Source organism: Dipodomys ordii, unplaced genomic scaffold (genome assembly GCF_000151885.1).
Source record: "Dipodomys ordii isolate 6190 unplaced genomic scaffold, Dord_2.0 Scaffold53, whole genome shotgun sequence".
In the NCBI taxonomy this organism is placed as follows: domain Eukaryota; kingdom Metazoa; phylum Chordata; class Mammalia; order Rodentia; family Heteromyidae; genus Dipodomys; species Dipodomys ordii.
This window is the reverse complement of record NW_012267269.1, coordinates 11,175,525-11,192,551: the sequence shown is the minus strand read 5'-3', so window position 1 is coordinate 11,192,551 and position 17,027 is coordinate 11,175,525. Positions and strand designations below refer to the sequence as shown.

General features: G+C 40.6%; 1 protein-coding gene across 2 annotated transcripts in view; it reads right to left on the bottom strand.

Annotated features, from left to right (window-relative positions):
- Tek (TEK tyrosine kinase, endothelial) overlaps positions 1-16,719 on the bottom strand; it is a 99,621-nt gene extending 82,902 nt beyond the window's left edge. For both annotated transcript variants that reach the window (XM_013020830.1, XM_013020831.1), the window contains exon 1: positions 16,333-16,719. In XM_013020830.1, coding sequence (XP_012876284.1) covers positions 16,333-16,384 — 52 coding nt within the window. In that variant the 5' untranslated portion in view covers positions 16,385-16,719. The remainder of the gene's footprint in view (positions 1-16,332) is intronic.
- Between the last annotated feature and the right edge of the window lie 308 nt (positions 16,720-17,027).

The window sequence follows — 17,027 nt, the reverse complement described above, 5'->3', positions numbered from 1 at the left end:
TTTCCCTTATTTGCAATAACTAGTATATGTCTGAGACAAGCAGAAAGGGTCAGATAAGTTGATGTTAGGTGAAATGAACCCCAAGATAAGTATTCAAATGTTTTTTTTCTTTCATGCAATTGTTTCTAACATATTTATAAGATGATTTCTTTGTTGCTTTGTATATCCCTTCCCCACAGTATAACCCCTGCTTTCACTGCATTTGATGTTGGTATACTTTGTGGAGGGGAAGGGAAAAAAACAAATCGTTTAAATAGGGATACAGTTGGACCCATTGCAACAATGAGATGTACAAGTCATTATGTTGAAAAACGAACTTTACAACTTTGTTGGGGGTGTGGAGGGGGGAGAGATGGGAAGGGATGGGAAGGGGAAACAAAGGAGGAGGCAACAATGCTTGATAAGAAATGTACTAATTATCTTGTCCATGTAATTGTAACCTCTCTATATGGTATTTTCACAATAGAAATAAATAAATAAAGTAAAATAAATGGTGGTACAAAGGGTGAACAAATACAGCAGTGATACTCACTAGTCACTATGTTAAAAATGAACTGTATGACTTGTTGGGGAGGGGGGTTGGGAGGGAAAAAACTGAGAGAAAATGAGGATAGAGGTGACACTGTTAAAAAATGTACTCAATATCTGACTTATATAACTGTAACCCTTCTGTACATCACCCTTACAATGACAATAAAAATGATATTTTAAAGAAAGAAAACCATTGGGCAGATTAAATGAGTTACTATATCAATAAAAGGATGAATAAATTATTAACAAGTAGTAACACTAGTATATTCTTTATCATCATTTCTGATTGTTTTATTATCTTCATGAAGAGGATGAAAGAAATAAAACAGCGTCTCAGTTCTAGTTAAAACTTGCCACTCTTTTGATTAAGAAGCTATGGGCATGTTAAATTTTAACCCCTTTGTACAAGTATTTGAAGTTTAGAAAATTAAAACCTTGGAAAATAATAAAGTATTGGATCATGTTTGGAATGGATGTGAGTAAGAAGATCTATGCTTCCGGTCAAACCGGTACTATGGGTTCACTTCTGTGACCAAAGCAAGAAACCCTACCATCCTCACCCAATCTTGGATTTCTGATTGCACCTGACACAGTTTCATCCCCCATGCTTTGATCACTTGCGTCTCCCTTACTAGAAATGCCTTTCTAGGTCTGGAAACGCTGGCGTCTGCTAGTGGAACCTGATTATCCCTGGCTGAGGCAATGTCTCTCCCACCTATGCAGCCTTGAACTGTGTTTTTTCTGGACCTTGGTGGAAACTTGATTGTAGTCTGACTCTCCTATTGGTTTGTATACACAGTCCATGTTCATTATTCACATCTTATATCTATGGATTTTCCCACTCAGTAAAATTTCTTTGTGACTTCAAAATCCATATGGGCAGTGAGTTTTTCCCAGGCATCTGAACACATACAGAATCTGCCGATACACAGGTTACCAGTTGAGGTGCACCAAATACCTTTCTGCTCATCTCTCATACTATAAATGAGCAACCTCTCTATGATACGTGTGGTGCCACATTTTTTTGCATTTTTGTGCTTTTTGACGACAATTTCACCATTTTTATTGGTCCCCAAGAGTAATGCTAAAATGGTATCTAGCATTCCAAAGCACAAGATGCCTGTTGGGTAATGTAGGAGAAAAATGTGAGAGATAAGCTTTGTCCAGGCAGCAGTGCTACCCAAGAATTCAGTGTTAATGACTCAGCCAAATATATTAAATGATTGGTCTTTAAACCAAAACACACACGAAGAGGGTTATATATTTACCTGTTAGTGGAAATGTTATAACCAGAGGCTTGGGGGAATCTGGCCTTGTGCTTATGATGTATAGAATATAACTCACAGGAATAGCCGGAATCGACTACATGTCTAGCTGCAAATCACATCTGAGCAGCAACATCCTTAGCCGCAAACTGTGTTTTATTTGTGTGTAATATGACCCAATGCTAGGCACAATAGACTAGAAAGGGTTGGGAACCAATGAGATGTGTTGAAAGGGGGTCCGGGGAGCTGGAATAACATTCACAACAGTCCTTTTATCCATAAGGGATGCAGTATCAGATCCTATATATATGCTATTTCTTTCCTATGCGTACACAAATTTAATGCCATTTCCATCTTAATTACCCCTTAGTACATTTCAAGGACATAATTTTTGCCATTGGACACACAAGAGCCAAACTAGCATGAATTTTTTTCCTTGTGCACAATTTTTAAAAAAAAAAGAACATAATTTGGGCTGGGAGTGTGGCTTAGTGGTAGTGTGCTTGCCTAGCATGCTACCACTTGCATGAACCTTGGGTTCAATTTCTTAATACCACATAAACAGAAAAAGCTGGATGTGGGGCTGTGGTTCAAGTGGTAGAGTGCTAGCCTTGAGCAAAAGAAGCTCAAGGACAGTGCCTAAGCCCTGAGTTCAAGCCCCAGGCAGGACTCGTGTGTGTGTGTGTGTGTGTGTGTGTGTGTGTGTGTGTGTGTGTGTGTGTGTTTACTGGGGCTTGAACTCAGGGTCTTGTACTCCCTTAGCTTTTTCCTTGAAGGCTGGCACTCTACCACTATCCCCTTTCAGATTTTCTTCTGGTTAACTGGAGATAGGTGCCTCTCCTATCTGTCTGGCTTCAAATCAGAATCATCAGATCTGAGGATTCTGAGTAGTTAGGATTATTGGAATGAACCACCAGCACCTAACAATTCATTCTTATTGTAGATTTTTAGTAACTTTAGTACATACTTTTCTCTCCTTATTAGGCCAAGATCTTATGCTTTTTTTCACATATGACTTCTTTCTGACATCTCCAAATGGCCAGTACCACTGCCCTAGTACTTAGGGCCATTATTCAGGTACAGACATTGAACATAAGAACTGTTATGCTGTGCCGATCGAACTGACTCCCTAGATGAGTACTTAACTTGATGGTGGGCGTGTAGAATATATAGTATTGGATGTGCCAAAGGGATCATTCCCATCTTGGGTAAACAGAAGAGAAGAGCAGATGATTTAATGTCAGATTTGTGGGCAATTTAAAACTTATGAATTATTTATTTCTGGACTGCTCCATGTAGTATCTCTAGCCTGAGGTTTACTAGAGATAAGTAAAACTGTGGAAAGCAAAGTGACAGATAAGAGGGGACTACTACATGCAGAGTCTTGGAGACAGAGTTCCCTTGGGAGCAATTTCCCCCATCACACAGGAAGACGTGGGAAATTATTCCAGCTAATATTCACTGAGCAACTGTTAGGAGCCTGTGTTTTGCTCAACATTCAACATAGTTCATGTAAAGTAATTGTCACAATGCTTTAGAGCAAGTAACATCATTGTCCCCATGCTTCATAAACACGAAATGACACAGATATCACATTGTCAAACAGGGCTCCAGCCCAGATTATCTGTCCATGGCATCTATCCTCTTACCCAGTTGGCCAGAAGGTGCAAAGGTGTACTTGGTAACACTTATAATCCATGAGTTTCAGGAGAAAGTGATCTATAGGAAAAGGGAAAAGGCTCTCCTAATAGAAGCTAGTCCAAGTCACTGGCTCTCCTTGGCCTCAGTGGGAAAACAGTGATGCACTTAATGGTGAGTCTCCTCCTGGCTGGCAACAACACTGCCTTTTGTTTGATCCCAGGCCTGCAGCTGGCAGGACTCACGCATTACTCATGTTGGAATCATACTTTGCCGATGGCTTATGCTCTGTAGAGTCACTCAGTGGTCAGGGCTGTGTCCAGGCCTGGTAGGAGATTACTACAGGCCTCTGAATGAGGCTAAGCTTCTGCAGCTGTTGTGTGTTTTTGGCTCCAGTTCCACACCTCTTGGCAGGTGGTTTGTGTGGAAGCAGTGCTGATGCTGGGTGTGAGATGCACAGGCCACAGAGGCCTGGGAGGGGCCAGGCAGTACACAGCAAGCTCGGGCCACCAGAGGCTTGAGTCTCTGGCAATGAAGCACTTAAGAGAGACAGGATAGGAATCTATACATTTGAATGACTTGGGATGCTGCAGGAGGTCACTCCTTGGAGTCCTTCTGTGGGTGGAAATTGTATAGATACTAGGCCACTTTGTGAAGCCAATTTTTTTTCTCAGTTCCTCTGATAGTGAAGCCTCCATCATACATGGGTATTGATGGTTAGATGGCTAAATCAGTGACAATAGTAAGATCTACTTAGTGTTTTCTAAATTTAAGCATTGTTCCTAATGGTTTAGTGGATTACTCATTCTTCCCTCCACATTTCATGAGGAAGCCAAATGGCTTGTCTCACCATAAAAGCCAGTAGTGTTGCTGTAGGCTAAATCTTGCCCTCCCATCAACCCTCCTTGTATCCACATACTTGCTTTGTCTCTTTGGGTCCAAGTGTACTTTCTAGCCTTTGAGTTTGGGTTTAACAGTGTGTTCGTTCTAAGCTTAGGCCTTAACAAACCTCACTCATTTCCCTGTGTTCACTTAGCCCTCTAGTGTTTCTAACATCACCAGGATAACAAATGCCTAAAATAATCTACTGATTCAAGGAGGAAGTGAAAACAAAGCCATCCAGACAACCCACACAACCTGGAGCAAGAAACATGGCCACCCCAGCTTGTGAAACTAGAAGGATATCCATACATCTGCACCATAATGAATGGCCCAGACTTTGAATGATGCAGAGTGTATAAATCATTACTAGTGATTTAGGCACTGATTTCTGGAAGTCATTTGTTTCACAGTGATAACTAACGAATGCAAGAATGAGGAGGCTAAGCTGCAAACTCCGGTACTGTGACTGCACACACCGGCTTTACATTACTTGCCACATTCCATTATAGTGAGGAAACTTAGCCTTTTATGAGCTGCATGTATTTCAGCAAAGTGCCAAACTCACTGTCCGCATCTGTGACATTAATGTGAAACATTAGTTCCATGTGACACCTCATTTCAAAAGAAAAAGATTCTCCAGGGGGGGTCACACCATCATCACAGCTGCTCAGGAGGCTGAGGATCTTTCAAGGAGTTTCTCTTGGCATAGGAGGTTAGGACCAGCCTAAAACGTAAGAAGACCCTATCTTTAAAAAAAATAGTAAGTAATAAAAAATGTCAAAAAGAATTTACGATTGTCTTTGAATTGGTATTCTTCGAAGACATTATAATCTTTGAAGTTGACCATCCTACTCTTCTGCTATTCTAGGTAACAGTATATGGCCCCGTCAATATATATATATATAATATGTATTATATATATTATATATACATATACAATATATCCAGTCTATTACAGTGTATTTAGGAACCTAAAATAATTCCTTAATCCAGGTACTTTGGAGACTGTATCCAGACAAAATAGAGTATCGGGGACAGATCTCTGCTTTGTCCATCAATAGCACCCTAAGCCAATATGCTACCTACACAATTTATTCTAACAGCCCTATTATTTGTTAACTAAACTTTTTCCTTAGCCTCTTTAGAAATTACCTTCATGTAATCACATGGAAGCTATGATACATATATACCTATAAATCTACCTATAAATTAATAGATATTTAGTGTAGTTTATGCAGGTAAATACTACAACTAAAATATTCTTCTAAGCACCATAATCTCATCTCTCAGGCCAGAAGTAGTCCACATAATGCATCTAGAAAAGCACATTTCATTTAACCAGAGAACTTATTAAAACACTTCTCTGCTTGCATTGGGGTACTGGGTATGCCTGGTGCTAAGAATAGTGACATACCAAACACCACTTAGAGCCCAGTGGGCAAACAAATAAAGTGTGAATTGCAATTCAATGTTCTAAGTCGTACATCAAAAGCAAACACAAGGTTGCCCATGACTGACACCTCTGGGGCCCCAATGTGAACCCAGAAATTGTTTCTGCAGAGACCAGTTCTGACCTTTGAACACATACAATCTCACAGTAGCTCTCCTAGAGCCACTCAAAGATTTTTCACCTCCTCACCTCAGAAATTGTCAAGATCTCAGATCCATTAACCCTTGAACAAAGGCATGCAGTGGATGCATGCCTTTCCTCTGGTTCCAGGATAACAGTTCTGACAGCCTTGATCATGCATCCTTTGATAAGTCCATTCTCCAAATGCATCACACTCAGGCTCTGGGGTCACTTCCCAGGGAACCTATCTGCACACATGCCTTTGCCCTCAGGACACACACCTGCCTTTAACCCACACAAGGAGGTCAAGAATGACTTCTTGGAAGAAATGGTATCTGACTTAAACATCCAATATATATGGCAGGCAAGTGAAGAGAAGATGACATACGCAAAATCATAAAGGTTTGACTAGAATTCCTCCCAATGTAGCACAAGGAACTGAGTCACAAGGTCCCAGTGCAATCGTCAGTAGGAAAAGACTGGCTTCTGAACAGCTGCTGATGACAATCAACTACCTCCACCATTCTCTTTGATTCTGAAGTGGGAGCCACAAAGAGTAAAATAGATAGATATTTATATCAGCCCCAAAAGATGAGTGATTTCCAGATGCAAGGGCTATGGACACAAAGAAGAATTCAAACTAAAAGGAGGGATTAGAAGAAAAAAAGTATTGAAACGGTAGCAGAGACATCCTCCTTTTTTCTCCCTCTTTCCTTTGCTCCCTCTCTCTCCAAACCTCACAAACCCACACAGTCTCTCTCTTTCCAGGATGGATCCAAAAATCCAGTAAGAAGTTTAATCATAAATGAGGCAGATTCCACTTAGATTCAATTAATTGTCAATAACTAGAAAGCAATAGGTTTGGAATAAATGAGGTGAAGACCTACAGATGATAAACCATCCCAGAGCCCCGGTCATTCAAGACCCAGAGAAATGAAATTGGGGCTGGTTAAGCTATGCAAAGGAATTCCTCCTATCTGACAATCCAGATTTTTAGCAGAAGCCCAAGAATTGACATCTCTGCAATTCTCTGTCCTTGTTCCTCCTGTAAAGCCCAACTTCATAAGATTTTTAAAAAATCCAGAGGCTCCTCTACCTAGATGAGTTTCTTGCCGTTGGAGACAGAGACATTCATTGAAATGATTAGCACAAGACAAGAGGGTCCAGCTTTGTGTATAAAGCAAACAATTGAGACCATCTGGTTTTTAGTGAATGCTTACTATGCACGAGTGCTGTAGCATAGTAAGTATGTTAAAAATACTTTCTCCTGCTGGATGCCAGTGGCTCACACCTATAATCCTAGCTACTCAGGAGGCTGAGATCTGAGGATTACAGTTCAAAGCCAGCCTGGGCAGTAAAGTCTGTGAGACTCTTATCTCCAATTAACCCCAAGAAAATTGGAAGTGGCACTGTGGCTCAAAGTGGTAGAGCTCTAGCCTTGAGTGATAAGACTCAGGGACAATGCTCAGGCCCTGAGTTCAAGCCTCACGACTAATTGAAAAAAAAAAAAGACAAAATAGTTTCTCCTTTAAAATCTTTCCCCAAACCATATGAATCAGTGCTATTAGCCTCTTTTTTTTTTTTTTAGAACCCAGCTTGAGGTGACCATGAAACACTAGTTAGAAAACAGCACAGTGATGTTTTTCAGAGTGCTCAAGATTTGGGTTCAGGTCATTTTCAGGTCAAACCATATTCCACTGAGGTATATGGTCTTTCCGCTTGATACCCCGTCTAGAAGCAGAAACCAACACAAAATAGTCCACGCAGAGAAAAGAAACTGGCCCATATAACTGGAAGAGGCGAGGACAGGTCTCTGATTCCAACCTGTTCACCCAAAGATCAAATATGATGAAAATGCCTGTTATTGCTCTGTTCTGTGTTTGGGACTCATTGTTTTCTACCAAACACCAGCTTCCTTCAAGTGGCTAGAGAAGCTGTAGCTCCAGGCAGACAGTGTCTGAGAAAGAGAACACGTTGCTTTCAAAGTCCTCATGAATCCTCAAGGAAAGAGTCTAAATGGCCGGAGCCTCCTACCTATTCTACATGAACCAATTGCTATCTATCAATAGATGAACGGGGCATTCCATGATCTATGACTGGCAGTCCTATCAGAATCACATGGCAGGTTTGGAAAAGGAAGAAGGATAGACAGTTCCAAGCAATGGATTCCCACTACATTTTAACGTGGAGCAAATCATGTAACTTTTGTGAGCCTTGATTATCTCATCCTTTCAGACAATGAGTAATGGGCATGGCTGTTGTGACATATGAATGCTCAGATTAAAGCTCATATGAAACACCATTCACTTGATGGTAGCTGTTTTCATCATTGTTGTTGTTTTGTGGCTGTTTAAGGCACAGGGATCAATACTTGAAACCCATCCCAGATTCCCAGATGTCTCAAGCACTCTTGTCCCTAGGGTGGAGTTCTCCTTTGGCTCTGTAGCCAGACGCCTTGCACAACTCAGCCCTGGTGTGCCAAGGTTAAGCTGGTTCACCATCTGACCGCCACAGAGCAGTGAGTGCCTCCCTGGCCCCAGCAATGTCAATATTGCCTTCCTGACTCCGCCTATTGTATCTGGAGGAAAGTGGCAAGCATTGTCTTCCAACGCTCCCCCCAGGAAGCATGATATCACCCTGTAACAAAAGCGGGAAAGCTGACAGATCTGCTGGGCTGGGTGTGCCCACCACACACACCTCACTGGTCAAGTCCTGGACGAGGGGTTGTAAGAAGCAGCAGGCAAATCACAGTGGCCCACAACACCCTCACTCAGATGCCTAACTAGCCTCTGTGAGCTGGTCTTTAAATTCCTCCCCTGTTTTGTCATTCCCCACACCATGCAGGAGGTAAAAACTGCCAGACCATAGAAATGCACTCCCCATCGCTGACAGATGTGCTGAAGACTCAGGACTCTACCCATCTGGCAGGTTCTGGTCTTCATACCTGCTCCTATAGCTTTGGAGAAGGGTGGGGGGAAAAGCACGGGGAAGTTCCTAGATGTAAAATGTGTTCTTCCCATGTGATGCGAGTTAAGGAAGAGTCTGCCCAGACTGGTGGGAATTGGGTTATCAGTTTAAATATTCCAGAAATAAGGGAGGTAACTGTGGACGTTCCCTTTCCTGAAGGCTGGGAGTGACGCCAGCTGATCTGCTGACACCCCTCCCAGTTCTGGTTCCATAATGCCGCCAGGGGAAGCTGGCTCTTAAAATAACGTATCTGTAAACTGGTCCTCCATGCCAGGTCTGGAGGCGCGCACCCTGATGCCTGTACCCTACTGTCTCCTTCCATCTCTCTCCTCCTTTGTGGGCAACAAAAGGAGGGGCAGATGGGGAAAGTGGAGGAAAGAGTGACATTGTCCAAAAAGAAATGTACTCACTACCCGAGTTATGAAACAGTAACCCTTCTGAGCCCCTCAATAATAACAATACAATTATATTTTTTTAAAAACCTCTCTCTTCCTGTGGGTACCATAACACCAAAATCTCTAACTCCCAGGGCAGAAATCTGATTGGTTTAGCTTCTCCTTTGGCCATCTCCTCTTTCTCTTCTCTTCATTTAGCTCTTGGTTTATATCCATGTCTTAATCCCTCTCACTCAGTTCCCTTCTTTTGATCTTCATACTGGAGAAACAAATTAAATATCTCTTTACATGTAACATTAAAATCAATATCAAGCCCATCTCTGACCAGTTCCTTCTGTCTTTTTTTTTTGACACATGAAATGGTGCTACCATTATCCAAACTATATGTTCCTCCCTACTAACCTCCAAATGCAACAAATAGTGAACACTGCATTTTCTTCTCCTGAGCAAGGAGGAGAAAATATTATATTGCTCCTGAGAAAGTCCTCTGTTCGACCCCATATCCTTTGTGCCTGGAATGTTGAAAAGCTGAACTGGCCCTGGTTACTGTTATCTATCCTCCACACTATTAATTTTCCAAACACACAACACAAATATGATAGACATACACTCTGATAATTTTCAACATAGACGAAGTGAGTACAAGCTATTTAAAGAGCCTCAAGGAGTTTCTTGATCTGACCTCAACATCAATTCAATACTTTCATCCTAAGATTCCAACTTCACTCAACAAATCTTCCAGCCTGCCCTACTACTTCACGACCCCCTTTTTAAAATGCTTCCCTAATCTAAGGTGAGTTCTTGTTTCTCTGTTTTAATCTTGCTTTTGAAATCACATATAACACATGACTATAACTGGCTGTGATTTTTGGCAATATTCACAACTGTTTAGGAGCTCCTGAACAGAATGAAAAATCCAAACAAAAAATAATTTTCAAATGTAATTCATTTTATTTATATTAAACTTAGCAATTAAGGAGATTGGCATTATATGACATTAATATTTATTTATTGCACTTTATTTACTGCAGAGATCAAACCAAGGCTATGTACATGCTAGATAAGCACTCTGCCAGGGAGCATGCATATTCTATGCATCACCACTCCTCCTAAAATACTGTGTTTAAAAATTAGAGAATTGTTAGTCAGGCATTGGTAGCTCACTCCTACAATCCTTGCTTCTCAGGAGGCTGAGATCTGAGGATCATGATTCAAAGCCAGTCTAGGCAGAAAAGTCTATGAGACTCATCTCCACTAAACTTCCCAAAAAAAAAAACTAGATGTGGAGCTGTAACTCAGTAATAGAGCACTAGCCTTGGGTAAACAAGCTCAAAGAGAGCAACAGGCCCTGAGTTCAAGCCCCAAGACCAGAACAACAACAAAAAAAAAACTAGGGAATTGTAACAGCATTTGCCTAGCATGTATAATGCCCTAGAGTCGACTCCCAGCACTGCAAAAAAATGTATATATGGGCTGGGGAGGTGGCTCAGTGGTAGAGCGCATGCCTTGCATGCCCGAGGCCCTAGGTTCAATTCCTTAGCACCACGTAAGCAAAAAGAAAAAAGCCAGAAGTGGCGCTGTGGCTCAAGTGGTAGAGCGCTAGTCTTGAGCTGAAAAGCTGAGGGACAGTGCCCAGGCCCAGAGTTCAGGTCCCATGACCGGACCCCCCCCAAAAAAATGTATATATGTATGTATGTATATATATATATGGATAGATACATACACACACACTCACACACACATATATACCTGCTTTTTAGATTTGCAGTTGTATTTTATAGCACCAGATTTAATAAGGATTTTTATAGTCTTTGAAAAGCTTAGATTTTTCTAAATTGTTTCTATTTTGTATAATACCTTGTTATATCATTTAATTATAAAACTATACAACTCACCTGCCATTTCCCATTTATTGTCACTAAATGTGAGCTTAGAAGCCAGGCCCTATAGCTCACATCTGTAATCCTAGCTTCTCAGGAAGCTGAGATCTCAGGATCACAGTTTGAAGCCAGATTGGTCTGGAAAGTCTGTGAGACTTTTATCTCCAATTAACTACCAATAAACCAGAAGTAGAGTTGTGCCAAAAATAGTAGAGCACTGGCCTTGTGCAAAAAAGTTTAGGGACCTCCCAGACCCTGAGTTTAAGACCCAAGACTAACACACACACACACACACACACACACACACACACACACACACACAAATTGAAAGAGGAAATTAGCTATCCTTGTTTATATTCTGAGTTTCTGTACAGTAAAACATGGCCTCGAGTAAGCCCTCAGTGAGTCACCTTTGACAAAATAGACAGATGAATGAATAAATGAATGAATGAAGATTGGCATAAACAAGACTAATAGGTATCTACTGAATAAAAGGTATGCCTGTTATTAGTAATATCCAACAATTGTTCAATACCTATTCTTAAATAAAGGTCTAGTTAAATACCTTTTTATGAGGGTATTCTTTATGTTTCACACTGAAAGTAAGAAAAAAATTTTCTTTTGACTTTTTACATGAAGTATTGACCACATACTACCCTTTTATGAGTGAATATTACTTGCAATATGAAGTTGATGTGGTATAATTCATATTATTATTTCAACATGGCTAAAATTCTTCCTACAACATTTCCTTTTCCTTTAGGCAGCTGCGGAGTATCAACAACTTGTTACGACAACTATTAAAACTTCATTTAATAAACTTCATTTAATAAGATCTGTTGTCCAAGATTTTAGAGGCTAATTGGGTTAAATATACATGCCCAAATCTCAAAGACACAGTCCACATGGCCTGCACAGAATTAGAAGAACATAAAGAGGAAATGTTGGCTCAGGCAGGATGAGCTGAATGGCGTTAGTCAAAAAAAAAAAAGCCATTTCTAAATAGATGGATAGCATGAGGAGTGAATCTACTGAGCATAGAGATGGATCTTGTTGAAGTAGACAGGCCCTGACCAGGGACAAATGGATCATTGAAGGTACTGAATATTAGGTGAGGTATGTTGGTTGATGAGGGATAAATAACACAAAAATTGAGGGACTGGATTATGTTCAGGCCCTGTAGGAGACAGTCTATGAGTAAGAAGAGACTTGCCTACCTCCTAGAAAAGATTAGATCAGTTAAATTAACCCAGTGGTCCTAGTAACAATATTTCTTTAATTACATTGTTGTCATTTTTATTAAGAGAGTTCTTCCTTGCTAAGCACAGCAACAATCGTTATACAATCTTGAGCAATGAGAATTTCATACAGAAAAAGTGTGGAAACACAGGCTTCAAGAAGTTTAGTAAATTGTAATGGTTATCTTATTTATGCTTTAACTCCTTTAGCTTGTCTATTACGTTTGCTGTCAAATTTCTCAGGATCTTCAGTGTCTAGTGGATATGCTCTAAGCAGATTGAAGTAATTACTATTTCTGATTTGCACCTTATATTTCTATTAATGCAACATTATTTCAGGCTGTGCATTATCTTTTCAGCAAACATAGCATATGCTGGCTCTCACAATTTTTTTCTGTATCACTTAGATGTGAGTCACAAGACTTTTCAGTACGCCAGTTCTCTTCTACACTAACACACATAATCTGTCATGTGAATCCAAACACAGAACTTAAAATTTATCTGATTGGAGTCTGGACTGCCTTTCTTGTCTAGAGAAATCTACCAGAATCATGATCCTGATTCTTTATGTTAACCAGAGATCAATCAGCTGAGAGGGAATAAGCAGATGTCATAATGTCACTTGTTTTTGTGGGGGAGGAGGGTGCCAGTCCTGGGCTTGAACTCTGAGTCTGAACATTGTCCTTTAGCTATTTGTTCAAGGCTACTGCTCTACAAATCGAATAACTCCACTTCTGGCTTTTTAGTGGTTAATAGGAGATAAGAGTCTCACAGACTTTCCTACCAAAGCTGGTTTTGAACCACAATCCTCAGATCCCATCTTCCTGAGTAGCTAGGATTATAGGTGTGAGCCATTGATGCCTGGCCCACACATGTTTTCTGATCGATGGAGCTTCAGAAGATAAATGATCATTTAAGGAAAATTCAGAACCCACCCATGTAAGTCCCCCAGAGCATATACCAGTGTCTTGGATGGACTTGGAAGATACTTTCCCTCCTGGGGACATGGCTTAGAAGAAATAGACTTGCCATGCACTGGTGGCTCATACCTGTAATCCTAGCTTCTCAGGAGGCTGAGATCTGAGGATGGTGGGTCAAAGCCAGCATGGACAGAAAAATCCTCATTAGACTCTCATCTCCAATTAACCACTCAAAAGCTGCCAGAAGTGTTGCTGTGGCTCAAGTGGTAGAGCACTACCCTTGAGCACAAAAAGGCTCAGGGACAGTGCTCAAGCCCTGAGATAAAGCCCCACAACCGACAAAAAATAAATTAAATAAATAAATAAGACTTCCAAGAATCTCTCTCAAGTAGAACAGAAGGGGAAGTACTAAGATCTCCCAACAAAGACAATGTTGAGAAAGGAGCACCCATAAAGGAAGCCAAGCTCTTCTGTTTGAGCATAATTCCAAGGCTGCCCCTGATCCCAGCTTCTACACTACGCAGACTTGACTTTAACCTTCCAAGCCCAACTCTAACAAAGAAATTCCATCTGAAATCATTGTCTTGACCAAATAACATCTCCTCTAACATCTCAGGGGAGATTTTTGCTGTCTCTAAGTCTAGATGTGTAAGATGTCAAAGGATCCAGGAAGTGATAGGAAGGAGCCCAGCGAGAGGCTTCTCACTGCATCAGCACTGATCATAACAGACCCGCCATGGTAATGTAGAAAGTCAGCTTTGTGTTTACAACTCTTTAGGACAAGCGTTTTGGTCTGGTGAGGATGAGTGAGGAGGCAGAGAAAGGGTAATATGTGTACTTGAACTTGTTCGTAAGCTGAAACTGGGATGATTCTCAATCAGGGGACAAATCTAGGAGAGGCTGGGGAGCAGGAGTCCTAAAAATTACTTCCCTCTTCCAATCTCTAATAAGCCTGTAGCTCTACCACCCAGAGGCACCTTGATGAAGGCAAATGTGGCTTGTTTGTTGTTGTTTTTTTAAATTCTGCTTGTTTAGGGAAAAAAGGGGGGAGGACTATTGGACTAGAGGAGCAACCTAGAAGCCACAAGCCCCTCTTTTATTACTGTAGTCTATCAGAGGAGTTGGGCTTGAAGAATGGGCTCCTATAGTGGCGACTTAAGCAAGCTGGACTCATGCTGCTGCAGTGTGCCACATTCATGGTCATGGGGGTTTAGATTAGAAATGTGAAAGTTTCCATTTGACACTACCTACCCACCCTACCTGTAGCCCTGTGAGCATCACTCTTGACTTCTAACAAAAGCATAAGCATTCTTCCCCTCCTGTCCTTTCTCTCCTCAAGTCAGCCCTGGGATTGGCCTTGTTTTGTTTTGTTTTGCTTTGCTTTGCCGTGTTTTGTTTCAGAGACCTAAAGTCGAACCAGAGGGATTGTTTGGACCAGAAAATCTTTTTGTTTTATTTTATGACAGCTTTTTCTAAGCTTATATTGTAAAGCGCCCTAACATAAATATTTTAGAGGAAATACTGAAGTAAAACATCGTTATGTGGGTGAAAGCATGTGTATTATTTAATGTAAAAGAAATGTAGAGCAACTGCAGACCCCAGGGCTCTGCATTGCTCTAATCCCTAGGCAGAATCAGTTCCAGACTTCATGTCATTGGTAAATAGAGCACTTGAAAGCACACCAAAACACAGAATCTGAACACTTAAAAAAGAGTATTACTAGAGAAATATAATTTGTTCATTGCTACAAAAAAACTTCTACACAAATATTGAAGCCCTTCTGAGTCTAATCTCTGATTTCCAGTAATTTATGAATGCCTTCTTCCCCTTAAGAATATTATTTAAAATCTTAAAACACTTGTGGTTGAGAACAAACTGAAAACCTATCAAATGAATCATATGAAATGGCATTACCTTATTGGATTAATTTAAGTTTTGAACATTTAATAGAACATGTTAGGCCCAGGAAAACAAAAATAATATAGCAGTTACTTACATATATTTGGATCAACTTCAGTTACTGTAGGATAACCTTAAAATATACTATAACTAAACTATATTTAGCACACTATAGTTACTATAGTTACAGTCATATATTATAAGGTACCCTGTAATTAAGCTCATTGTCCCAAATGCTTTTCCAACATCATCACTGCAATTCTTGTTAGATTGTTCTCACACCAAAGAAGAGAGATCAGTGGTAGCCATGTAATTTGATTTGAAGCTCAGGTTGTAAAGCCACTTTTACCTTGGGTCACATAGACTGCCTGGTCTTTAGGACCCACAGCCACCTAAACTCTGTGTAATACACACACCAAGCCCAGCTCTTCTGGTCAACCATTCCTCCAGTAATGCCTCTTCTACCTTTCATAATTTGTGCCCAGTAATTGGGGTAACCTGGCAAAGCTTTAGCTTCTTTGGGTCAATAAACACTGAATTTCTGTATGCCAAACATCTTTAAAGGAAAAGTATATAACCTAAATGTCTCTGATCTTAACTATCAGATAAAACAAAAAGCCCAGAATATGATTGCTTTGATTAGACAGTTAATGAACTCTTTATAGAAAAGTATTTTAGATCTCATTTAACAATGAGAATCTATATATTGCCTTAAGTGGCATAATAAAATGAATTTTACTTTATTTTTTTTAATTACAGAGGTTTTCTTTGAAGCAAATAAAACCAGGTTTTATTTTTTTTCTATTCTTAATAAGAAAAAAAGCCCACTCCAAACCAAGAGGAACAAGAAAATAATGCACACTAGTAATGAGATTTCTTCAAATCATCAAGCAGACTGATGAATTAACCAGTCCTCAGAGAACCTGTGACAGACAGCACAGGAGGCAATGGTCCAAGAAGAGAACCCTAGAAAAATCAAATTCATACCACAGGGACTTTGCATTTACTAACTGAGAGTCACCAAGAAACAGTGCCGATGTCATTACAGTCACCCCTGGAGAAGAAGCTCTAAGATTTGGTTGAGACAGCCTAATAGTCACAAACACTCTTTAAAACTATGAAATTCACAAATAAAGCCAAATCTTACCAGAAAGGAGAAAGCTGAGTCCATAGAGAATTAAGCCAGCTAAAGAGTCCATGCTTCCCCAAATCTCCCCATCCAGCGGCCACAGATGTGCATGAGGTCCTCAAGATCCTTTCACAAGCCCAGAGCTTTGTTACTTTCCACTTGCATGTTCTCCTAGCTCTTGTTTACAAGTTAGAGGCAAGAAAGAACAGCACAGAAGCAGGCTGTAACAGTCTCATTTCTGACTGAGCACAGGGAGTTTTAAGTTCCTTTTTCCTGTTTCCTTTGTAGATTAGGATGGGAAAGGCTGCATCTTAAAGGCATTTGGTATCAGCAGGGCTGGGGCCACTGCAAATCCTATCCATCTTGCAATTCATCAAAACACTTATCTGTTGCCTCTGCTCCTGCCTTCGCTGCTGTCGGAGGGGTAGAGGAATTTTTGTTGGAAGTATAGTCCTGGTCAGCATTTTTCATAAACAATAGGGGTGTCCTCTCTAGGCGGGGGAACTGTGAATAACAAGCCCTCCACCTATGTGTGGTATGCGATGAGGTCCAACCCTTCTCAGACCTCTAACAATTCTCTGGGGTCCACTTGAGATCCCGATAGAAGGGGCTTTGGGGAATGGGGGGACAGTTATTGCTTTGTTTTTTTGTTTGTTTGTTTATTCATGTAACCCACATGGGTTGAATTGGGAAAAGAAGATTCCTGTCATGGG